We start from the raw sequence: 25,628 nt of genomic DNA on the forward strand, positions 1-25,628 counted from the left end.
TCAGTCCCCGCCTGCTGCCCTCTTACCCTCCAGGTCGGTGATCATCGCCTCGTGCTTGTTCTTCAGCTTGGCAAGGCTCTTCGATTTCTCCTCCTCTTCCATGAGGTTGGTGGTAAACTCCGCTATTCTGTCTTCCAGAAGCTTCTTCTCCTGAGGGGTGAGGTGGGTCAAAGAGTAAAGTTAGTTGAGCACAGGACACTTCAGCACTCTTCAAAGTATAACTTGCCCGGAAATTTAGGACTGAACCAAGGGGAGGACTCAAATGCTTGATTCACTAGGATTTTCTAGATCAAAGGGTAATCCTGAAAGGTCACCAGCTGGCACCTGGGCAGCGCAGGTGGTTAAGTGATAGACTCTTGGTTTCGGCTCAGGTCATGATTTGGGTCCTGAAATCAAACCCCAAGTCAGGCTCTACGATCAGCAGGGAGTCTGCCTGAGATGCTCTCCCTCTGCCCCTCATGGTCTCTCTCAGATAAATAAATCTTATAAAGAAAAAAAGTCACTGGCAGCCCTGAATCAGCTGGGTGGGCTTCCTCAGGGTCTATAAATGGGGGTGCCTAAGGCCTTCCTGGACCTGCGTCACCCTTTGGGCTCAAGTAAGAAAGGCACACAGGTGACAGCCAGAATTGGGAAGGGGCTTCAGACACAATGACTCTACCGGCTATGTGCCCGGCCCCCGTCCACTGCATGGTCTATGACCTCCGCCTTTCTCATGCCAAAGCTTCTCCAAAACACCCTGGCTGCTCCCCGCACCTTCCGCCACGTGGCTACCACTAAAGTCCTAATCTTAGCAAGTCCCCAACCATGCTGACCTCCCAGGCCCGGTACTAACCGAACACCAGCCCCCAGTCCAGGTGTCTGAGCCTCGTGTCACAGAGTCCACAGGCTGGCATCTTGCCATGTCTGCCCAGGCCCCACACTTGGCCTTGGGGGGAGCCTTCTGACTCTTTCAACTGACTCGACTCTGGGCTTTTATCTGCTCACGGGATAAGACTCCGATGGGGACCCAACTTGGCTCTAAGAGAAACAGCCACTACACTGGGGACGGCTGGTGGAGGGCACCCGCGCCTCCACACGGAGCCACCACGGTGCCTGAAGCCCCCTGGGGACGGATGTGCAACACCCCACAGATGACTCAGCTGTAAGTCTTGCATACTGAAAGCTAACAGAGAGCTTTACCGAGAAGATAAGCCAAACCTTGCCCTTGGGCCCCACTCAGTGGTGAGAAACACCCCATTGAGTAGGATGCTAGCACACAGAGGCCACAGACACGCAGGAGGGCCTGTGACTGCCAGACGCTGTGGCTGCAGGAGAGGGAGGGAGGTGGGTGCACCGGGATCCCGGAACCTAGCCTGTGCGCAGACGCAACCCCTACCTCTGCCCACCATGTGGCTGGGCCCCCCGGGCCTCACCTTGGCCAGCTTGCAGTTCTGGTCTTCCATGATGATCTGGTCTTCCTCCAGCTTCTTCAGCTTGGCCTCGGTGGTCACCTTCTCCAGCTGCAGCTTCTGGCGGGCGCTCTCCTCCTCCTCCAGCTGTTCCTCCAGTTCCTACCGCGGGGCCGGGGAGACTGTAAGGGGGGGAACAGACCACACGGACCCGCCCAACCCCCACTGGAGGGCTTCCGTCTTCACAACTAGGATAAGCCGAAAAGGGAGTCTGGCCCAACAGTGTACTCGCTACTTCTGAGGTGCCTCCCCGAGCCAGCTGCTCGCCAGCAGCATGAGCCAAAGGCAGAGCCGATCGCCCTGGCTCCTTGGACGGACCACAGTGAGGACTGAGGGTACGAAAACAAACTGCCTGGGATCCCCCGTGTCTGGCGCCCGTGAGGACTCCCTGCCTACGGAGAGGAGCTCTCCAAAGAGCGGCCTCCCACGGCCCCGGCGACTCCAGCCTCCTCTCTGGCTCTCGGGGCACTGCGCCCTGTCCCCTCCGCCCCATGTCCTGCGGGCAGCACTACCCCTTCTTGGGAGGAGGAAGGGAGCCGACCTGGATGTTCTGCTGCATCTTCTTCTTCTCGGCCTGCAGGTGCTGGCAGCGCTCCTCCTCCTCCTCCACCCTGGCCTCCAGGTCATGGCAGATCTCTTCAAGCTCCTGCTTCTTGGCGGTCAGGCGGGCCCGGAGCTCCTCGGCCTCGGCACACAGCTCTGTTTCCGCCTGGAGCTGCTCCTGCAACTGCAGCTTCTCCGCCATGAGCTGCAAAGAGCATGGGGACCACGTGAGCCCCGGCAGCTCGGAGGTCCTGGCGCTCAGGCTTCCCCGCCCGCCAGAACAGTTCTCGTCTTGAGGCTGCCGAGGCTCCCAGGCACTTCCCAAACATCGTGTTCCGGATCCTTCACCATTACCCTGTGAGCCGTGCACCACCATCCCCGGGAAATGGATTCGGAGATATTTACCCAACATCCAGGAACTCTCTGTCCCACGGGGCCCCTCCCTACATCACAGAACCCCAGTGGGGTCTGTTTACAGGAACAGCAAAACCTCTCCGGCAACTCCCAACACGCCCCGCCTCCTGCTGGCCAGCAGGTGGCAGCACTGGGAGCGGCCGTCCCAACAACGGGCCAGAGCTCGCAGACACACCTACCTGGGACTGGAGGGTCTCCATCTCCGTGAGCCTGTTCTCAGCGGCCAGCTGCTTCTCCCGGACCTTCACCAGCTCCTCCTCTTTGGCCATCATCTCCTCCTCCTGCCGGCTCACCTGCAGCAGTGGCTTGACCTGGGAGAGATGGAGGCAGAGGCACTTGGCTAAGGATGCCAATTCAGGCCCTCACCTGCACAGGGGCAGGCTCGAGGGGCAAGCTCCCTAAAGGGATGGCCAAACGGACCCACTGCGGGGGGGCGGGGGGTACCAACACAGACCATCCTCCTGGAGATGGATTCGGTGCTGGGTGCCCGGGGCCTCTGACCCCGCTAAATACAGGTCAGAGAAACCACCCGTGCGTGCACAAAGAGGTGGACAGCGTGTTCACAGGGGTGAAAAACTAGGAAGGAGAGAAACACACACGACGGGGAAAGTGGCCATATAAAACAGGAAGTGTCTCCGGGGAACAAGAGCTGACTTTTAAAAAATAATGCTCATGAAGGAATCCTAAATGGCAAAAACACAACACGAGCCTGGTTACCAAGTCAGAGCTCAGCTAGGTAAGACTGCGCGTGTAGGTTTGTGAGCGGAGACGTAAACAGTAAAAAAGCGGGAATAAGCACGCCAACGTCTGCCCGGCACAGACACTGGCTTGGGGCTGAAGGAATCACGTGTGAACATTTGTCTGCTTCTCTACACTCTGTGTTAGTTTAACTTTTCACAATGGCCACAAATTATATATTACAATCGAAAGCAACCTGAACTATGTTCCTGATGAAGGGATTTTGGGGGGGGGGCGGTGCCTAGGGAGGGGAAGGCCTGTCCAGCTGGGAGCACCCCACGGCCCTGTGGCTGCTTGGGAGGACAGCGCCCCCAGCACACGCGGCCCCAGCGCCCAGGCCGTCCACGCCAGACACATGCCACAGTGCGCGTGGTCCAGACTCCGCAGGGCAGGCCCAGCCCAGGCTCATGTCGGCAGGCTCGGGTGGGGAGGCCCAGGCTACACGCAGCTCCCTGGGCCCCAAGTCCTGCACAGAGGCCAGCAGGAGGCGACGGAGGCCGGCAGAGTGCTGGCGGGGGCAGGAGCAAGGGAAGCCCGTGGGGAACCCACCTTGGTGAAGAGCCGCCACCACTGCCAGTTCCGCAGCTTGAGGTAAGCGGCACAGTTCCTCTGCAGGACCTTCATGGCCGTCAGCTGCTGCTGCCGCTTGGCAAAGGCCCTGGGGAGAGGGACTCCGTCAAGGCAGGAGACCACACGGCTCCAGCAGATGGGGGAGCCAACCCGTCCCCACCTGAGATGCCTCAAGGCACAAGTGCAGAGAAGGAGCCTGGCCTTGGGGGTGAGTCCTGTGGGTGAGCCCCCAGAAGGTGACAAGAACCCAGGTCACCAAGCCTTTGTCCATCACCAAGGGACAAGTATGTTCACAGGGTGAAAGTCCCTTGTGGCTAACGAGCTCTGTGTCCAGCGGGACTGCTGGTCTCTCAGTAGATAGACTGCAGCTTCCCAGTCCCCTGCCACCCTCCAGTGGGGACCCTTGGTGAAAAATAACAGCTGATGTCCTACAAAGGTGGGCTTAACGTGTCAACTTGGGGGGCTCTGGGATACGTGAGGGCTCCGTTTGTCCAAACACCACAGAGCAATGTTCTGTCCCTCAGGGCTCCCAGCTCACACTGAAACACACAGCCACAAGCACAGACATAGGGGTTCAGAAGCCCAGTGTGCAACTGCCACAGCCACTGTCCCGCAGCAGGTGAGCCCTACTCCCGAGGAGAAGCTCCAGACTGGAGGACGGTCTCCTGTACTGGGAGCACAAGGGGCTTGGGACAGCCACCCGCTGGGCATCATCCCCACAACAAGGGACACGGTGAGGAATACTGGGAAGCACAACTTTGCGGCAGGCAAATCAGGCCCAGAGTCGCCCCTTCCAAGCCGGTCACTTTAAACCTGAGACATAAATCCAGAAAGCAGGGCCACAGAGCTCCAGCCCCGGCCAGCATCCATGCCCCTGTGCTGCAGGAAAGCCGGGAAGCCAGAGCACGGGCAGGCCAGGCAGAGGCGGGCCCCTCTGAGAACTCACTTCCTGGCCAGGTAGCCCCTGCAACAGGCCTGGAAGCCAATGATGACGTCAGTGATCTTCAGGTCCCTCTCCTCCTCCAGGTGGGCCAGCACGCCAGCCCGGAAGAAGACCTTGCTCTGGCCGATGCGGTACAGATTGCTATCCAGCTCCAAGGCTTTGATCTAGAGGGGAGCAGAGCAGGTCATTCACCACGTGCCACCACGGGGCCCTCAGAGCAATGCTGGAGCCAGCGGGCCGTCCCAGCAGGGCTTTCCACCAGTGGCCACTTCTCCGCTGGGCAGCCTGTCCCCCGGAGCCAGAGAAAGTGGGGCTCAGAGGATGCCGGGAGGAGGGGCAGGTGGCTTCCCGCACAGGGCAGGGTGACGCACCAGACAGCGGAAAAACACAGAACCTCGACTTCAAAGGGACCAAAAGGTCTTCTCTCCTTCCACCTCCCACCTCTGTGCACTGCCACCACGGGCTACCCGTGCCCAGCCGGGCCACCCTCGAACCACAGGTGGCTGAGCGGCATCGTCACCGTCTCTAAGACCAGGACATGCTCCAGTTCAGGCCAAGCCCTGGACCAAACACTAATTAGGGGACCTGGGGCTTTAACCTCTAGGAGCCTGTGCTTCCTCAGCTGGAAAATGGGAACGATACTTTCTTTAATTAGGACAAGAGTGAAGAGACCAAGCAAATAATAGTGCCTCATCCGCAGTACGGTTGTGAGATCTGAACAAGAGAGCTGAGCTCAATGCAGTGCCACACGTGCTGCGGACGGAGTAGAGTGAATGCCCGTGACCATCACTGACTGGTCTGGGTATAGTACAGGGCTCTCTTGTTAACCCACCAAGGCAAGGGTCCATCTGTCTGCCTGTCTGCCTGGGAGACAAGGACTGAGAATACAATCTGAAAAAGGCAGAGCCTGGGATGGGACGAGTGGGATCCGAACTAGCTGGGGTGGCGGCGGGGGGCGGGGGCGGCAAATGGCCCCAACTGTCCAGGAGAGGCCCTGGGAAGAGCAGGGAAGGACACTGCGGGTGGAGCCACCATGGGCATCTTCCCTCCTTGCCCCACCCCTAGCCTGGACAGTCTGGAGAAAGGCTGGCCCATGCGCCCTCCCCATCAGGCCCCCGGTCCCACCAGCTGGTGGCACTGCACAGCAGGGAGCGTTCTCCTCCCTCCCGTCCCCCCTCCCTATCACCTAATGCAGAGCTTCCCACAGAGGTGTCTACTTCTTCCTTCCCTCTCCTCTGACAACTCCCACCCCATTCTCTCTCCTCTTTGGAAAGAACGCAGAGCAAAGACAACAGGAGGCAGGGGCAGCCCACCCTGGACACCTGAAGAACAATGCAACACCAATACAGTAGGACATAGAATAGAGGGCATCCGGCCCCAGCTCTGCCACTGAGTCCCCAGGGGCTGTTGTTCATCCCCAGACACACTGTTGCACAGCAGGCACTGCTCGGGGGGCTGAGAGGAAATGTCCAGAAGCACACACTGTGGGGGCTTGGAGCCTTGCTCCGGGCCGGCTGCCTTGCTGCGGGGGGCTTCCCTTGCCACCCACACTGGGTGTGACAATCCGAGGAGACATGAGCAAGAAAGCACGAGACTGGGCCCCAAAGGAAAGGACCGGCTCCCACCAGAGCCTGCCGTGACCGCAGCATTAGTCTCCACACTGCCCAGTCCCACACGCCATCCCTGACCATCCCAGGGCCAACAGGGCCACCGAGAGGGGCCCCGGCAGAATTAGGACTGCATCAGCGCAGGACAACAGAGGGCAGCTGTCATCCAGCAAAAAGGGCCGGGTCCAGGCTCGCGGGCACAGGCCACGCACATGCACACTCACCATCGGTGTCACCCCCCCGACCCCCGCCCTAGCAGGAAGCAGAAACAGCAGCTCTACTCACCATGAGCACGCAGGCCTGCTTCCCGTCCATGAAGCCCTTTGGAATGGAATTCGGTGTGAGGATCTCGTATCTGAGGAAGAACGAGAAGCCTGGTCAGTCCACTCCTCACTTGGATTCCACAGGGTCTGGGATGCACAGGAGAGAGGAGGACCATCCCTACACGACAGCACACATGGGATTCCCAGGGGAGGAAGACATTCGGCAAATGCCACCCTGCTCTTTCCTTAGGCTGAGTGACACAGACAGCCTTCAGGTGTTCCAAAAAGTGAACGGAAACTCACACTGAGCTGTTTCGGTCACACGAGGGCAAGCTTTAGGTTGGGCTCACCAACTGCCAATGGCCCAGTGTCCACATCTGTCCCCTTTCCCCCAAGGCGCTGCAGGGGCCTCTAACAAGTGGGACAGTCCCAGAAACAGAGAGCCGCATCGGGCCAGCAACTGGCACTGAACATAGTCATGACGCACACAGGACCATGTCATCGATGTCCCGCTCTGCGCACACGGCAGGAAGTGGAAGACCTCCACTTCCACAAAGTCCCCTGAACACCCCCGTCTTTGGCTCATTCCTCTTTGATTTCTCCTCCAAGATGCCTGGGCGGTAGCAAGCAGTGCCAGGGCCCCCAGTCACAAGCAGTGACAGCCAGCAAGGTAACAAAGATGGGAAAACCCCTTGTCATACAGAGGGTGGCACAGAGAAAGAACGGGAGGAGCCGGCCAGACCCCGCTCCACGGGGATGAGGCAACCGCCCCCTCGCCCACGTGGCCTGCCGCGGGAAGGGCAGGCTCCCAGCCCCGGCTCACCGCTGCCGGAACTCCTGGAAGACCACCCTGTTGGGGAAGCCCTGGCGGCAGATCCGGATGCCCTCCAGGACCCCGTTGCAGCGCAGCTGGTCCAGCACCAGGTGGGGATCCAGCTTGCCAGCCTGGAGAGGGAGACAGACGCGGTGGTCTCGAGTCAGCGCCTGGTGTCGACGGAAGGAGGCAGGGCAGGCAGGCCCCTCGGGACTCCGCGGGGTAAACGCCCCCGGGGGTGGGAGTCCCGGCAGCCCACAGGCACCCCTGCAGAAGGCAGACCACAACTGCAGCCCGCGTGCTCAGGGAGCCTTGTGCCGAGCTGCACGGGGTCTTTGCCGGGGCTCTCAGTGTGGGGTGGGAGGCAGGGGGAGCACTTCTGATCAGAGAGACAGACGGGGCCAGGCACCCGCACCTTCTTCTCGTGGTTGGGGATGATGCAGCGGACGAAATTGGGGTTGGTGTTCCTCAGCGTGGCCATCAGCTTGGCCAGCTGCTCCTTGTAGAGCTGACCCACAGTCCGAAACATGCCCTTCCGTGTCTTGAAGGCCCCGGGCAGCGCCGTCTCCGACATGCCGGCCACCTGGTCCAGACCGATGATGCGGTCCACTGCAGAGACCACCCAAAAAAGCCCATGAGTGCCCAGTGGTCCTAGTGCGGGGGTGGAGGGACAGGAAAGAGACAGACAGACACCCGGACAGAAGGAGAAGAAGCTACAGAACAAGACCGTGTCTACTTAGAATCTACAGAGGGCGAAGGTCAACTCCAAACATTCAGCAAACTTGACTTTGTGCACAAGAGGCAGGAAAGGGGAAAGGGTTTGGAGAGCCTGCAAAGCCGCTGCGGGGGGTCCACAGGCTAACCCCACAACCACCCATTCTCACCACCCATCTTTAGCCCACCGTACAAGCTCCTGTTCCCAGAGAGATGTAACAGAGCCGCAACCGGATTTCAGGACAGCGAGCCTGGCCACTACGCTAGGCTCTAGGGAGGTATTAAAACTTGACCTGCAGGACCCTGCAGTTCCACGTCCCACTAAGAACAACGTAACAAAAGAGCAGTACCCTGAAATCACACTGACCCTTCCTAAGGGCACAGGCTGGGAGTTAGAAAGTGGGAGCTGGCAAGTTACCTGCCGTGGTTCTTAGGACTCTGGAGGATCCCCTCACTGTCTGGGGGCCTCCCGCGCAGAGCCCCCTAAACTGGGGACCTAGGTCGCCTGGGTGGCTCAGCTGGTTAAGCGTCTGCCTTCAGCTCGGGTCATGATCCCAGGGCTCCCCTCTGCCTGCCACTCCTCCTGCTTGTGCTCTCTCTCTCGCTCTGATGAATAAATAAAATCTTTAACAATAACTATAAATAAATAGGTAGGTAGGTTGGGGACCCAGAGCAGCACACAGTGTCAGGAGCGACGAGGTCCCAAGGAGTCTGCAGACCCCTGCCTGCTCATGTCTCGCAGGGTCTCCTAGCTCATGGTCTTTATCATCTCACACGCCCTCCCAGGACATTGCCCTTGGTTGGCACTGTGGCGCAGGCCCAGAGCAAGGGGACCCACGTCCTCCGCAGTAAAAGGAAACGAACAAGCAAATCCAACCAAAGTGGCTGGTGACCGGAGGTCCATTTTAAGCAAGAGCCAACTTTAAGTTTGAAGCCTTCTGTTCCTGGATATAAAAGCTAAGGATTCTTGGGGATCTGGGGTGGCTCAGTGGGTTAAGCCTCTGCCTTTGGATCAGGTCATGATCCCAGCGTCCTGGGATCGAACCCCATATCGGGCTCTTTACTCGGCTGGGAGCCTGCTTCCTCCTCTCTCTCTGCCTGCCTGTCTGCCTACTTGTGATCTCTGTCAAATAAATAAATTTTTTAAAAATCTTCAAAAAAAAAAAAAAAAAAAAAAAGCTGAGGACTCTGAGGGAAAATCTGTTTCCTACTCCTCTGTGGCCAGAGCTCTAGGATTTCTCTGAAGACAGCAGCAGGGGCGAGGATAGACCCGCAAACCGGTCCATCAAAGGGGGAGGCATCCTGGACCTCGAGCACCCAGGGCCCACCTCACTAGCTACCGAAGGCTTCCTGGGAGTGGGAGGCTTGTGAAGGCCGCTCAGGCGCTCAGAGGAAGGGTGAATGTGCCCCCATGGAAACCAGCCATTTCAGGGCAGCATGCCCTGCCCCCTGGAGGCCGGGCCCAGAAGGAGCAGGGCCTTGCCAAGAGTGCTGAACTAAAGCACAGAGGCTCTTTGCGCGTGCGCACGTACACACACACACACACACACAACAGGACACGCAACCCCTGAACCTCATGCTGAGATGCCCACAGCCAACCAAGCAGCAAGACAGCACCCCCTTTGGAGAGGGGGCAGCTCTTAAGAAGAATATGGATTTTTATGCTGGTTTTCCCCCCTTTCCAAGATCGAGGTGGACAGCCTGCCCACAAGTGGGGGGCAGAGCAGGGACAGGGACAGTCAGGCAGGGAGAGCCAAGGGGCAAGAACACTCAGCAGAAGCGTGTCGCACCGCACACGAGGGTCAGCCCCCCGGGGGGGCAGTCACCTGGTTCTAGGTGGAGAAAGGGAAAGCGCTGATAGAAATAGGCCCTCTGAGTGCTCTGTAGTTCTGCAACAGAGAGGTTAAAGCAAAACCAGGCAGAGGGAGAGGAGGAGCCCACAGAAGCAAGGAAGAAGAATTCCAGAGCCACCGGCCTGCCACGGAGAGGTGGAACCACAGAAGGGTGTGTGATGGGGGACCCACATGCAGGGGATCTGGGCCGTGGTGGCACTCCCTCGGGCACAGGCCCGGCCCTCGTCCCAGGACTGTGGCGAAGGCAGGCAGCCGAGGCCAGCCAAGGCCATGGGGAGGCAGGAGGCGGGGGGCAAAGGGCGTACCATCCTTCCACAGCTCAGAGACGAACTTGTCAGAGGACTGGTGCAGGAGCGTGGCGATGTTGTCGTTCAGCGGGTCCATGTTCTTCATCAGCCACTCATCAGCCTTGTAGTCCACCTGCGAGAGTCGGGGGCCCGGGTCACAGGCTGCTCTGGGGACACAGGCGCTCCGGAAGCCAGCCAGCCCCATGGGTGAGGAAGTTTAAGAACGCGAACACCCCTCAACCTGGTATTTCCTTCCCCAAGAAAGGAGGGAGTGAGGAGGGTGGCAAGGCCACAGCAGGACGTTCTCGGCAGTGGGACAGGCAACAGCGAGAAAACTACCCACAACATGAATATCCAGCAACGGGGGACTGGCTGAGAAATTTAGGTTGTGGCAATATAATCGAATCCTCTTTTATTTATTTATCTATCTATCTATCTATTTGGTAACATAAGTATAAAAAAAAAATTTTTGGCAGGACATAACCCAAATGTTACAATATTTCTTCTAATGAACAGGGCAAGGATTTTTGCTTTAACTTTTCAGGACACCTGAGTTTTCCCTGAGCTTATATTATTATTTTCTGAAATACATTCTTAAATCCGCTGTACTTTCACAGCAAAGACCCCAGAATGATACCCAGCGCAGGCCGCCTCAGGCCGCTTCAGCCTCCCTGTTCCGAACCCACAGCATGGTGCAGATGTGACCACTGTCCTGGGGCCAGCACTCCTCTACCGCCCCGTCTGGAGGTTCCCCCACAGGCGCCCATCAACCGTGCGGTGTGTGATGCTGGCTTCCTGCTACCTCTGGGGAGGTGTCGAAGCCCCCGACACCGCGTCCTGGTCGCCAGGCACAGCCATCACTCCTGCAGCCCAGGCGTGGATGCACGTGGCCAGGTTCACCGTTCAGGCGCACCGGCGGGCTTTCTGGTGTGACTGGTTTTTGGCATGATAAATAACACTGCAATAAAAGCCCTGTGTGTGGCTCTACACGGGCATTTCTGACAAAGACAGAAGTGGGAATGCAGGCTCAGGGACATTACCGTAGGTAACTATAGAAACAGCACTGGTAGTTTGGGGTTTTTTGGTTTTTTTTAATGGGTGTTTTTAAAGTCACGAGCTGTGTGCCTCAGCAGCCACAGGAAGCAGACAAGCTGAAGGCCGGGCCTTCGGGGTACCCTCGGGGCACACACACCATACCCCGAGCAGTGGGCAGGGACCAGGTATGGGGACCAGGTGCCCCTGGGGAGCAGAGCCGTGAGAGCATCAAGGCCGGCCTGGCCCAACTCATCCCATGTTCTGGCTGCAACTGTTAGAGCTTCCAGCAAGAACACAGAACTTGCTGAAACCGGCTTTATTCGAAGCCCAGAGCTCTGTGCACTTAGGACACCCCTCCTCAGGTCGGGACGAGAGCAGTTTTGCCATTTTGTGGCTGGGCAGCCTTGGCCATTAACCGAGCTGTCACCCACAGCAGTGGCTCTCCACCAGAGCCACTGTGCCCACCCCACATGTGGCAATGTCTAGAGACCTTCTGGTCACACATAGGGAGAGTGCTAGTGACCTCTGGTGGGTAGAAGCCAGGAGTGCTACTGAACATTCCCCAACACACACGACAGGCGCAGACACGGCAGACAGTGCAGCCTGGCGAGGCCAGGCATGCGAAGGCCGAGCGGCCCCGCTGAGAGCACTGAACGGCACCAAGCACCAGGCCGTACCAGCTCACTGAACACACATAACTTCGCAAAGCGGGGCTTACTCATTTTCCAGATGAGGTGACCACGGGCTCAGAGAGGTTAACTGACCCAAACTCCCACCACTGACGAATGGCAGGCTCTCATTCAAACTCCAGCATCTGCCTGGAGCACAGATCTCCCTTCCATGCCCAGAAAATGTATCTAACCCCAGACCACTGAGTACCAGTCTGAGCGCCATCCACGCAGGCCGCAAGCGCCCTGTACAACAGCGCACAGCACGGGGCTCCGCGAGCTGGGAGAGCCACGTGGATGCCAATCCCCCGGCCCGCCCCCAGGGCTGCCCTGCCCCTCGGGGTGGACAGAATCGTCTCCTCTCCTCTCCCCCTGGGCAGGTGCAGGCACGCGAGCTCGCCTCACCTTGCCTGCATAGTGCATGATGCAGAAGTCAGCTCTGTCCTTCAGCTGCTTGGGCTTCTGGAGCTTCGGGTGGCCGCCCTGTTCCTGCACCACCTTCTCCACGAAGCTCTTGTCGGTGGCTTTGGGGAACCAGCACTCCTCGTCCAGCAGGGGCCAGGATGCCAGGGGGCCCTGCCTGGGAAAAACGCAGCACCCCACAGGTGAGTACGACCTGGGGACCCACCCCACCATACCCTTCACGAGAAGCCAGAGTTAGGGTTCAGAATCCCGAGTCTCAGCAGAAGGTGGTGACACTGCCCCCACAGAGGGGGTAAAAGGAAGCATCAGCAGAACTCAACTTGGGAACTCCAGTCTGAGGCACCCATCTGGCTCAGGGGATACAGCACTGACTCTTGACCTCAGGGTTATGAGTTCAGGCCCCACACTAGGTACCGAGCCCACTTAAAAAATTCTAATTTAAAAGAAACTTCTGAGGTCTAGGCTGTGGCCAACATACTTTAACCAGATGATTCATCAGAGTCCGTGCCCTGGAAATCACAGGGTGGGTTTGACAGGTGTGCGCCATGACCCGCACGCCCGGGGCACTTGGAGACACCGCCCCCCGTAATGCGTGTGCACCCCATGTGGCGAGAGCCCCGGCAACACGCTGGATTGACAAGGAAAGCTGAAACGCTGTGGAGCTTGGCTAAGCGGACTCCAAGGCAGATGAGGTCCTGCTCACTGAAAACCTCAACTGATTTAAGAAAAACTCATCACAAAAGTAAAATGCTTGACATTAGGCTCAAGAATCGTTTCCACCCCTGTCCCTGCCTTAACACTTCCAAATGCACAAGGTCCCTCCCAGGTCCTCCAGCAACTGGCATGTCAGGGTTAACTCCAGCTGTACGCATTTCCAGCAGCTCAGGACTCTGGGAACGAGAGAGAACCCAGAACAAGAAACGGCTCGGGCTCCATGAAGGAGCACATCCTGCCCAACCTAAAACACAAGCAGGCGACCCCAGCTGCTCTCCAGATACTCCTGCGCACCCACAGCCAACGCCGGGGGCTGGCAGCTCTGGTGCAGAGTTAGTCCTAAGGGGGGCGGGGGCAGACTCAGCACCTGCAACGGAAGCAGCATTCAACACCCTGGCTCTGCCCATGGCCACGGGGCAGCAGAAACACCTGGGGACAGGATGCTACGGCATAAAAGCACGCCTGTTTCTCTAAGACAAAGACGGGCTTGTTGAGCCCACCCCTCAGGTAAACACTGGGTGGTCTCCCAGGACAGAAGACAGGATAGTTGGGCACCAGCCACAGCCCCCCACCGGTCGGCAGCCGGGGGAGGCCCCCAGGCACCAGATCCGAGCCCTCGTCCTGCAGGTGGCACCGACACGGAGCGGAACCAGACACGACACCTCTGCCCCATGTCAACGTGCAGCAGGGGGCGGGGCATGGGGCCCCCCTCCCCAGAGGGGAGGAGTGACAAGCTGAGGTCAGAGCAGGTCTGGCTCTTACTGGTTTCTCGATGAGGTCGATGCAGGGCTGGAGGTCGAGACCAAAGTCGATGAAGTTCCACTCGATGCCCTCGCGCTGGTACTCCTCCTGCTCCAGGATGAACATGGTGTGGTTGAAGAGCTGCTGCAGCTTCTCGTTGGTGTAGTTGATGCACAGCTGCTCGAACGAGTTCAGCTGCAGGGAGAGAGGGAGACGTCAGCCTGGTGCCTGCCTCCCACCGCCAAGCCACCGCCCCTTGGCGAAGCGTGGGGTGGGAGTTCAGGATGGACCCCCTCGGGCAGCTTGGTATGGGCCCCCGGGGAGCCCAGACCCGCAGGTGGCCTTCCCTTATCAAACCCAGAGCAGGGGTTCCTCACTACCTGAAGCCCATGGACCTTTCTAGAAGTTTGGTAAAGCCTCTCTCAGAACAGTTTGAAAGTGAATAAAATAGAGGGACTATTGAGAAAGGAGAACAGTTATGCTGAAATGTAATTATGAAAACACTGTGCCACATGAACACATGGTATTTCCTTATGAACACGTACAAGCTGCGGGCTCCCTGACTTCCAGGAGGCTGAGGAAGACAAGCGTGAAGGACAGCACGTCGTCTCCACAAACCACCGTGGTGTGAAAGCGTCTGCTTCCCCCCGGAGACAGACCCTGAGCACTGCTAGGACAACTGCGCTTTGTCAATTCTGCTCAATTCCCAATTAAAAGGAAAGGCGTCACATCAACGAGATGTTAGTGACAAACAGAGGGAAGTCCCCTGCCCACCGCCTCCCTCAGAGTTCACGGTCTCTCTCTGAAACCTGCCAGAGGCTAAGAACCTCTGATCTATCCCAAGTGTCACTTTTCCAGCCAGACCTCAGTCTCTAGGGCCAGACACAAGGTCTTGTCTGACACTCAATTAACAGTTGCTGGAAGAGTCCATCTGAGAAAGCACCTGCCTGTGCAGGCTCCCAGTGCACCCACCAGAAGGTCCTGTTCTCGCCAGCACCGCCCGGGTGGGGAGTGGGGGGACGGGTGCTTGCTGGAGCTTAAGATACACCCAGCTGATGTGTCCTGTCTCCATGTGAGGGAGGAGCTGGCCCACTCAGACAGCCGTGGGACTGGAGAGAAGACTCCTTGCCCAGGGAGCTGGTGGCCCAGAGAGCACGGGAGGGGAGCTCACTTCAAAGATCTCGAAGCCAGCGATGTCCAGGATGCCGATGAAAGAGGCGCCCTGCCTCTTGGTCTTGTCCAGAGCCTTGTTGATGCGCAGCACCAGCCAGCGGAACATTCGCTCGTAGGTGGCCTTGGCCAAGGCCTCGATGGCGAAGTCCGCCTGGGGTAGGGGAAGGGAGGGGACAAGCCCAGGGGGACAGAAGGTCAGATGCAAGGAGCCTCTAAACCTTATAACCCTTTGCTCCAATCAATCCACCTGCGCAGCTGTCCCCCAGAGAGACAGCCCTAAGGATAGGAAGAAAAGCTTCGCGCACAAGTAGGGTCACCGCAGCGTTATTTACAATGACCCGAAACCGAAACAACTTAGGTGCCCGACAATGCACGCACGGTATGAAGTACTCAGACATTCACAAAATCCTTTTTAAGATAAAAAGGGACATACGGAGGCATCTACAGGAGAAATGGTAAGACGTATGAGGTCTCCTTCAAACGTGAGAGGTGGGGGGAATAAGATTAACGGTGGGCCAAGACGGGCCGGGAGTCGGGAGCTCTCGAAGCTGTCTGAGCAACGGGCTCGTGGGCTCATTACACTCTTATTCTGCAAATGCCGGAACAGTCCCACGATAAATAAGCCAGGGTGACAACTAAGCTGTAGAAAGAAAAAGCCCTGGGGCGCCTGAGTGGCTCAGTTGGTTGAGCATCCAACCCTTGATCTCAGCGCCAGGCTCGATCTCAGGGTCTTGAGTTCAAGTCCTGCGTTGGGCTCCACACTGGGCATGGAGCCTACTTAAAATAAATAAAATAAAAATTAAAAAAAAAAAGAAAAGAAAAAACCTTGCAGGAAATAAAAAGCTGCCCAATACTTGTCACTGACTAGGACTCTGACAATTGTTTTTCTTTATCTAGATTTTTCTGTATTTCTGAATCTTTTATGGTTTTTTTTTTTTTAAAGATTTTATTTATTTATTTGACAGAGAGAAATCACAAGCAGGCAGAGAGGCAGGCAGAGAGGAAGGGAAGCAGACTCCCCGCTGAGCAGAGAGCCCGACGCAGGGCTCGATCCCAGGATGCTGGGATCATGACCTGAGCCGAAGGCAGAGGCTTAACCCACTGAGCCACCCAGGCGCCCCTGTATTTTCTGAATCTTAAACATTCATAATGGAAAAAAATAAAGGTTCTTTAGTTATTAGGGAAATGCAGTTGGTAGTAATTGTGCATGTTGTCTTTTGAAAACAACGTTCCTTGCTGTGGTAGGACGACTCTGCTGAGCATCGCCCGTGGGGTACCAGGGAACGACACCCCTAGGAAAAAGGACTCATTAATGTGAACTTTGAAGTATTTTTGAAAGGTGGGGTATAGCACCTCAAAGCCCCCCATCGCCAGTGGCAACAGAAGGGCCTGGCTGGGGAGGGATTCCAGCTCCTGGGGGAGGCAGGCCCGCCCATGTGGCACAGCCAAGGGAAGACACTGCTGTCTCTCACCACGAGACAGCAGGCTGTGGGGAGACAGCCGCTTGGCACGGGCTTCGAGGGCAGTGGGTGCCGCCGTCCCGGCACCAGAATGAGTTGTGCTAGGAAACAGCGAGTTCCCCCTTCACTCTACACCAGAACAGGACGAGCCTCCACACTCGCCAATCAGTCCCCATGTCGACTCCATGCAAAGGAGCACAACATACCCAGGGCCGTTCCTAAGCCAGGGGCCTGGGGCAGCATCCTTACTCCCTGGACCAGTTTTCTCATGTTCTCGCTGGGGGTAAACACCACTCTATTCCCTGAACTGCTAGGAGGACTGAATGAGGGACCCAGGCAAGGTGCCCATCACAGCAGTGGCCCAGACCGGGCCCCGAACCAGCCACCGCAGTGACTCTGCCAGGAAAGCAGCCCGAACCCCCAGCCCGAGGGCCTACCTGCTCCTTCGTCTGTGCCTTCTGGACATAGTCCCGGCCCACCTTGATGCGCGGGGTGAGGATCCCTCTGGTGAAATCCGTCACGTTGATACCCAAGAGGTGGGACACTTTCTGGGCAGCTGCGATTTTTCAAAGAGTAAGGAAGGGAGGGGCGAGAAATTTTAATTAAACCCAAGAGAATGAGTCCCTGTGCTCAACCGAGAGGCGGTAACTGAGCGATCATTACCAGGACAACTGGCTCTGGGCCCTTCTTCAGCCCTGCGCACGACGCCCAGCTCTCCCCTCAGACCCCGTGGTCACAGCCCCTCCTCACAGGGGGCCCAGGGCCAGTTCCTCTGCACAATCCTGGCCACACAGTTAGTGTGGAAGTGGGTCCTACCCACAAATAGGGCTCGGAGGAGCAGCCCCCCACCCCGGCCCCGGTGCTAGGGGGCGCGACAGCATACATCCCCTGGGAACATCTCTTACAATCCAAACACGCATGTGTTACATTTTCTCAGAAGCCCCAAGAAGGGCACATTAGGGCTGACAGCTTAAATGAGGTCATTTGCAGTGACTCAGGGGACGGCCGTGGCGGAGGAACAGATGTGGGGATGACAGCGGTCTGCTGTCCTGACGTGTTCAGGGGGAAGGCACGCAGGAGATGGAGCGAGAGCAGAAATCATGGTTTTACTGACTGGGACAACTGGTTTAGCCTCCAGAACAACGGAGGGAAACCCTGGTCCACACGACCAAGGGCTTTTCTAGCTCCTTCTGAGGCTTACTCCCTGAGGATATGCCAGGGTGACATTTGTATTTTATTAAAAGAAAGAAAGAAAAAAAGAAAGATAAGATAGATACAGAGCGTGGGGGGTCTGGGTGGCTCAGTCAGTTAAGTGCCTGCCTTTGGCTCGGGTCACAATCCCAGGGCCCGGGGATGGAGGGCTCCCTGCTCAGCAGGGAGGACTCTGCTTCTCCCTCTGCCTCAGCTCCCCACCACACTCATGCTCTCTCTGTCAAATAAATAGTTAAAATCTTAAAAAAAAAGCGACAGCCAGCCATAAATATACATATAATGTGTATTTGGTTTGGCTGGAATTCCTGAGGCTTCTTCCAAGCAAATCCAAACCCAGATCTCAGGCCCTGTGTTCCAGGTGTCGGGACCATGAGCATTACCTGTGTTGTCGGGCATGGACGCCTGGTCCGTGTTGCGCTCCTTCTTGAAGACAATGTTGCCAAGCTGAAGAACGCCCGAGATGACTCGCAGCAAGCCTTTGGGGGACAATCAAAGGCAGCTCAGACCGGGGATGGGGTGGCTGGAATAAGCCCCTGAGTGGGGCCGGTCCCTCCCCCAGGGGCTCCTGAAGAGGACAAGCCATGAGGTGGGCCCCACCACCCTGGAGAGACAGACCTTGGCTTGGGCAGCCCTAATGCTTAGACCCAAGCTCTGTTAAAACTCCCAAAACTGGGGCACCTGGGTGGCTCAGTCAGTTGGGTGGCTGCCTTCAGCTCAGGTCATGATCCCAGGGTCCTAGGGTCGAGCCCCACATTGGGCTCCCTGCTCAGCGGGGAGCCTGCTTCTCCCTCTCCCTCTACCTGCTGCTCTGCCTACTTGTGCTCTCTCTTGTGTCAAATAAACAAAAAATCTTAAAAACAAAATAAAACAGAACCTCCCAAAACTTCTAAATCTGGACTAAGAACATGCCTCTGGCCTCAGGGCCCACTGCCTAGTTTTATAAATGAAGTTCTATCAGACAAAACCATGCCCACCATTTATATACTGTCTGTGGCTGAGCCAAGGTGGTTCCAAGCCTCATGCCAGAGAACAGGGTGTATTCCCCCTCTCCCCCAGTCTTTCGAAAATAAAGCCACAGGCCTCTTTATCCTCCTTCTGAGGAAACAGAAGGCACAGGCATGTCCCACCCCTCGCCAATGCAAAGGTCCCAGCCCTGGCCCCTTCCCATACCCCAACACAAAGCAAGAATGGAGACGACCCCAGCCCGGAGCAGCTGAGCGCCTGGCCCTATTCCCCTGGGCACAAATGCCTGTGGGGCCGCTGGGAGCAAACAAGCCTAAGGTACTCAAGCCTGAGGTACCATTTTCCCACAATCTCAAGACCTTCCTCCCGGCCTCTACAGGACTCCCTCAGACTCAGAGCCAATGGCAAGCTCTCCCCAGGCCTCCCAACGCCTCCAAGGGTGTGTGATGAGCAGCCCCCCGCCTCCCCTCCTTCAGCCACAGGAGGCCCAGTTCTGTACCCATTTGTTCCTCTTCGGGGATGCCCATAATCCTCATGGCCTCCATGGTCTCCTGGAACATGTCCTTGTCCTGCTGCCCGGGGATGGTGACGTGCCCATTGGACAGGAAGCGGTATTTGTTGTACGGCTCCAACAGGAGGTCGGCTGAGAGGGATGGAGGGCAAAGGTGGGTCAGGGAGGTGCCGTATCCAGCGCTCTAAGCTGCACTGTGACCGCCAAAGTGTGGGACAATGGGAAGCAGCCCTCAAGGCCTGAGACGGCCCAGAACTGCAGAGTAGCCAGGAATGTTCTCCCCTTAGCATGTGAGACTGCCCTCCACGGAGTCTCGGAGAGCTCCGGGGCCCTGTGACTCACAGAGCCAGACTCCAATGCCCTGGCTTTTCTCTGGCATGGTCAGAACAGAAGGCCAAGGCCTTGGGAGGTGACGTTTCCATTCCCCACCTGGAAGGTGCAGCCCGACGGGGGCCAGCAGCCCACAGGCCAGGCCGCTGGGCCCACTACTCACTCTTGAGATGCTCCCCAGCCCCGGACAGGAGGTAGTAGAAGATGTGGAAGGTCCGCTCCTCCTTGGCTTGGCGGATGGCACGCGACTTCTCCAAGAGATCTTTGCAAACGTTAAGGAACTGTGCATGCAGCAGAGAAGGCACTTTCCCTACCCCGGCCAAAAGCAACTGAACCTGAGCAGGCGGCAAATGGCAAAATAAAACCAACTACCCTGGTTCTCACCTTCGAGGGGTACGGCCTGTTGAACAGCAGATCTCACACTCAGAGCCCTGTCTTTGAGGAGCCCCTTCTCACACTGGGATGGAGAGCAGGACACTGTCGCCAGCAAGGCTGGAATGCCCACGCCGGGGAGAAATGGAGTACCACCTGCTCAGACCCCGCCCCTCCGGGAACCACACTGACAGTCTTGTCATCCCATTCCTTTCAAGGCGCAACTTTGTCTGGCTACTAAAGGACCACCCAAGTTCAGGGTCCGGGATTCAAAGAGCTGCTCACAGCACTCCTCCCAACACTGCAGGTGAGGCTCCCCAAAAGGCCCATAATGAGGGGGAGCTGCCGAAGCAGCTGCTCTCCACCAGCGACTCGTCCCCTCCCGCCCGGACCCCGGCTGCAATTAACCAAGGATACAAGTCTCAATGTTGGCTCCAACGATATAGCCATTGACATCAAAGTTGATGCGAATGAATTTGCCCTAAGGAAAGACAGAGGAAGTGATCAGAGGCCCCCCACCTACAGCCTAAGGGACAAAAGCAAGAGACTGCCCACTTGGGAGGCCAGGGGCCCTGTGCCCACAATGCCTGAGTACTCCGGACTCAGAGGGCCAGGACACGGTCAAGAGGCTCCCACGCCCCTTCGCTGAGGCACATGAGTGTCCCCCACTCCTTGAGCCGGCCCCAGCTTCTAATGGGCTGTGGGCTACAGGGACAATCGGTGGGACCGGCAGGTAACCCCTTACTCTCCCCCACTGGCCTTCTGCCACTGGGCTGAAGAAGCCACATATGCAGAGCTACACAGACTGGAGGGCAACAGGCCAGAAGGTGACATGCACCGAGCTCTGGGTGGGAGCCCGGGCCCCGCAAGCTGGACACCGCTACTCACGAATCGTGAGGAGTTGTCATTCTTCACCGTCTTGGCATTCCCGAAGGCCTCCAGGATGGGGTTGGCTTGCAGCAGCTGCCGCTCCAACTCGCCCTAGAAGGGAACCCGGAGGGGCGGTGAAGGCCGAGCAGCAGCTCGGGCTGCCAAACCTGCTCTGCCAGGCAGAGGAGGACGGCAGCAGAGCCGTGTCGACACGCCCACCGTGCCAGGAACGGAAGCTTCCAGACGGGCTCTGGTCACGCCAGCCTTGGCCTGGCCCGTGTCACTCGGGAGCAACCTTCCCACCAGGCCTTTGGAAACCTTCACTGGTTCGGACTTCCCAGGACTGACCAACCCGTGTCCCTAGAAAGGGAAGGTGGGTGTCTCTCCCTGCTCTCAAGAGCCTGGGACAACAGCCCAGACCAACTGTGGGGGACGCCTCGGGAAGCAGCACTGAGAACCAAGGAGAGGCACCATTTCTCAGGGACAGAATCCCCAACTCTAGGTACAAGGGCTTCTCTCTGCCCTCCGTGCCTCTAAGCCCCACCTGAAACCCAACATTTTTTTTCCTTTTCACAGGACAAGGAGACACGAACTCATTTCACCTGTGTCCTAACAAACACTGAATTTTCCTCGCTGGACCCTGTCCCGCCAACCCCCAAGCCAGCAGCCAGCATGTCAGTTGTCTGAGTTGGGGGGTCAACAAGGCCCACTGTGGGTCCCAAACTGCTTATCAAGAACATTGATGAACTCTACTTGTGGTCTCACGGGATGCAGTGGATGACAAAACACCCCCTTACTCCTTCTTAACCTTGGGTCCTCGTGAGTCTCAGGTTAGGCAAACTGGGTGGTCCCATTTCACAGAAGAGAAAACACAGGTCAAGAGAGCAGACATGATTTACCCGAGGTCACCCAGCACTTAATCAGCAAAGCAGGTACTGATTCAAGTCTTCTACCTCATACCTATCCCTCACTGCCACATCTCCCGCCCTGCCCCAGCCCTGCATGGAACCCTGTCAGGTTCCATCAATTCTGGAAGCGGCCATCACCTTCTGAGCAGATGAGGCAATAACTGACTCTGGCCGAGAAGAATTCGGCTCTCATTCACCTTAATACCTGGGCTCTCTCTAGGGGCCAGGCCGGCTTTTGTATCTATTAGCGAGGCTGGACTCGAGCCAGGATTTTCCGGGAACGGCTGCCTGTGAGTGATGAAAGGGAAAACTGGTAGTAGCAGGAGCTCCCATGAGAGTCGTGTCAGACAAGGCGCGTCAGCAGAGCCCCAAGCCAGCGCTGGAAGCCCAACAGAGGCGGGAAGGGGCCCGAGGAGGCCCTCCTCCTCCAACAGCCATCCTTGGCTGAGGCTCCCCGCAAGGGCACGGGAGCCTTCTGTTTTCACGCCACAGAGATGAGTAAAGGAAGGTCAGCAGAGCCACGTAGAGGGGCAGGGGTCGGAGTCACTGGACACACCATCCGTGTGTGCTTGGCACCAGCAGTCCCAGGACGTGCCCCCCACCCCAACACCCCAAATGGGCTGGGAGGGGCCTGCGAAGCCAGGTTTGGATGAGCACTGCTCCCCCACCCACTAAAACGTTCCTCTCACGGCACAGGCCAGGCTGCCGGGCTGGCTGAGCCACTCCCATTCCTGTTTCCGCAGACGGATGGGAGCACGGTCCCCACCAGAGCCCACCGCCGCCAGCCCCGACTTGGAAGCAAAGCTAAGGTCTCTGTTTTGGGACCGCACGCTGTTGCTGTGGAACGTGGAGCCGCCGGGCCAAGTAGGGAACAGCCGCTCTGGAGGCCAGAGCCAAGCTCCACGCACACAATGGGGAGGGCTAACGTCTGGGCTCTTCTTTACTGACCCACAACTGGGCACAGAAAACACCTCTATTTTTCAACAGTATTTGCATACAATGACATAAGGAGGTCCTGCTGGTAGTCTATACTCCTCTAAGATTTAGAATCACCCATATGGATTCTGAAGAGCTTCACTGGGTGGTGCTTCTGCCAGTGGCTTCCAACTAGTATATAAAAAAACAGAGGGAGAAAGAGGAAGAGGGGCCAACGGTCACTGCTCAGGCTACGGAGGTCCAACTGGAAAGTCCCTTTCCCAAGCTGCACCTTACCAGCCTGGGTGAAGTCTGGGACATTCCGGGGGGCAGTCCTGGGACAAGTGACCAGGTCACTGCAAGGGACAGCTCTGGCCCACTGTATGCTGTGACAGGCTCCAGAACACAAGAGCCATAAACCAAGTTCGAGGATCTCGTGCCCCAGCTGCATATGGAAAATCACTGTACGGCTTCGGGCAAGGAAATCAACCCAATTGTCTGTGGCTTTTACAATGGAGGGCCTGAGCAGTAATCGGAAGCCAGAGGCGACCCATTCAGTCTGTCCATCCAGAGACAGAGTGCCCGTCACGCACTGCGACCTGAGACATAGGATGTGACAAGTTATCACTTATCACCTCACCCCCAGCACGCGTCGTCTCTGAGCAGAGTGCCCGAGCCCTGCAGCTTAGGCACATGGGTCTCTGTTCTTGCTCTGTCTCCCATCCTCCAGGGCAGGGACTCCAAGGTCACCCTCCAGAGACCCAGACACATATTAGGCATTCAATAAATAGCTGGAAGCTGGATTTTACCGCAAATTCAGAGACAGGAAACCACAGCTAGAGGACTCCCAACCTCACAGTTCTGTGTTTAAGAAGAATGGAAAATGGGGGGTTGGAGAGAGGGAGTGAGAAGAACTTTATTAGTTTCTAAATATAACTCCTGACGCCCCATAGAAAAAGATTCAGAATGACTTGAGAAGTCTGGCACATAAAAAGTTACTTTTGGTGCGATTCCAGAAGACTGTACTCATTAGGACATTTCTGCAGGACACACCCCAGGTCTGCATGCAAAGGGACACACACCGCTACTTACTGACACACGCTGCACACAACTCCCCAGTAAGGGGGAGCCACGGACACGGCGCAGGTCCCCCCGATGGCTTGAGGGGACACCTTGGGCACTTAGATTGCACAAGGAAGCTTAAGAGTGTGTGCTTGAGAGAGAGAGAGAGAGCACCACACGGGCATGCTGAAGACGGGATCACCCCCAACCCTGGGAAGCTCCAATGTGGAGGGCCTTCCAGGCGTGGCTCCTGACCGGCACAGGGGTGGCAGTGGGGGGCTGGCCATCCCCATCTGGTCCGGACGCCAAAGGCGCGGGGCTCTTGGGGAGCGGATGCCCACTCCACTCCGCCTTGGTCAGGGCTCGGCACGGAGCCTCACGGCTGCCGTGCTCACATGAGAGCTCGGGGCCCAGCCACCATTTGTGAGAAGAGCTTCAGAGACGCAGCCCCGTACCCCCGCTCTGCAGGAGCAGACATCTGAGAGTGCACGAGAGGTCACTGTGTGTCACACCCCGCCCCTTCTCCCGAGACAGTGAGCCGAGCCTAAGAGAACAGGTCTAGCCGCAGAAAGTGACAATGGTGTGGAGTGAAAAGCTGCTCAGAAAAAAAAATACATAATCCAAGGGCACACGATGGGCAGAACACGCATTCCCGGTGCAGAACGTGCAGTAAACGTGCAAGGCTCACCTAGCGAGGACACTGCTGAGTTCGACCAAAATCCATCAAGAGGGAGGGGGAAAAAAAGGGAAGTGAGATGACTTGCCGACTGCCCTTCCTCTCTTCCCTGGGGGACTGTCCTCCCAGAGGCATCTCAACAGCGGGGAAAAGCGGCGGGGACTCCAAAGCAGGCCTGCCCGAGAGGCTGCAGGTCTCCATCAACTTGAGAACCAAGTTTTGGAATCTCTCTTCCGACCTCGGGGGCGGAGGCCCAACAGCCAGGAGCGCCGGCTTTGCAAAACGCCGGTGGTCTCCCGTTTCCGCCGCAACTCGGAAAGTTAGGAGGCTGGGGGAGAAGCGGACTGGCTACCACCGGGCCCACTCCTGGGACCGCCAAGCTGCAGCCGCCACAGGAGTGGGTCTGGCCTCTGCTCCGATCCCCGAAACGCTCCAAACCACGGATCACTAAAGGCTCTTCCTCGGGAAGATCAGGCGCTTCCGTGGGAGGACAGCCTGCACTCACCTGGTCCTTCTTGCTCTTGTGTGAGGAGGCCACGTGCGCCAGATACTGAATGACCTTCTTGGTGTTCTCTGTCTTGCCGGCTCCAGACTCACCCCTGCCAAGAGAGGCAAGAAAGTTCTCAGGGGAGAAGTGGCCAAATCCCTGAAGTCCGTCCCTTTCCCGACGCACGCTCCACCACCCCCAACTCGGCTGGATGTCAATGAGGGACCCAACCCTAGTGGCAGAAAAAGGGAAGAAGCAGGTAAGTGCTAAGCTCCGGAATCCTCACTCTGGCCGCTTCCCACGGCCCTCTGGAGGCCGGCCGGCAAGCAGGACATTCGTCCACGCCGCCCGCCCTGGTCACTTTGCCGCCTGTGTGTCCGAAAGTCTCCGGCATGAGTTTTAGGCAACTGTTGACTCCGAAGTCAAAGGCACTTATGCACGTCCCTTCGAAACCACTTGGAGGAATGTTCTGTACCGTCAAGTCCCCCGGCAGGCAACGGGGTTTATTTATCTCCTTGTTAAGTTCAGAGGACCCAGGCGAGCAGCCCCGGTGCCTACAGCGGAGCAGGTTGAGAAAGCCACCGTTCCGAGCCAGAAGGGACGTGCTCTGGAGGGGCCAATCCGTTCCCAACCCTGCTTTGATGAGGACTCGTGGCCCCCTCTGCTACCAACCTCCCCACACTGTACACAGGCTTCTCTGAGGAGGGCGAGCCAGTCTCCGGCCTGAAATAAAGCTTCCCCAGGCCACGGGGCTGCCAGCAGCTAACCTACTCCCTTAGGGCCCATCCCTTGGGGAAGGGGCGGGGCTGGACTAGGACTATTCCCTGCCAGCCCGGTTTGGGTTTCGGGAGGAGACCTCCGAGCCAGAAGACCCTGGGGTGACACAAGGCCCACCCCCAGACGGAAACACTTAC

General features: G+C 57.5%; 1 protein-coding gene across 1 annotated transcript in view; it reads right to left on the minus strand.

Annotated features, from left to right (window-relative positions):
* Nucleotides 1-25,628, minus strand: part of MYH9 (myosin heavy chain 9) — an 88,473-nt gene that overhangs the window by 15,372 nt on the left and 47,473 nt on the right. The window contains 21 exon segments of the mRNA XM_047741016.1: nt 27-150; nt 1,413-1,550; nt 1,990-2,196; nt 2,585-2,716; nt 3,693-3,801; nt 4,660-4,820; nt 6,549-6,618; nt 7,350-7,471; nt 7,756-7,949; nt 10,213-10,327; nt 12,303-12,452; nt 12,454-12,477; nt 13,797-13,970; nt 14,947-15,099; nt 16,846-16,964; nt 18,001-18,096; nt 19,083-19,226; nt 19,588-19,686; nt 20,214-20,277; nt 20,685-20,777; nt 24,733-24,826. Coding sequence (XP_047596972.1) covers nt 27-150; nt 1,413-1,550; nt 1,990-2,196; nt 2,585-2,716; nt 3,693-3,801; nt 4,660-4,820; nt 6,549-6,618; nt 7,350-7,471; nt 7,756-7,949; nt 10,213-10,327; nt 12,303-12,452; nt 12,454-12,477; nt 13,797-13,970; nt 14,947-15,099; nt 16,846-16,964; nt 18,001-18,096; nt 19,083-19,226; nt 19,588-19,686; nt 20,214-20,277; nt 20,685-20,777; nt 24,733-24,826 — 2,582 coding nt within the window.

The sequence above is a fragment of the Lutra lutra genome, chromosome 8, assembly GCF_902655055.1.
Source record: "Lutra lutra chromosome 8, mLutLut1.2, whole genome shotgun sequence".
NCBI lineage: Eukaryota > Metazoa > Chordata > Mammalia > Carnivora > Mustelidae > Lutra > Lutra lutra.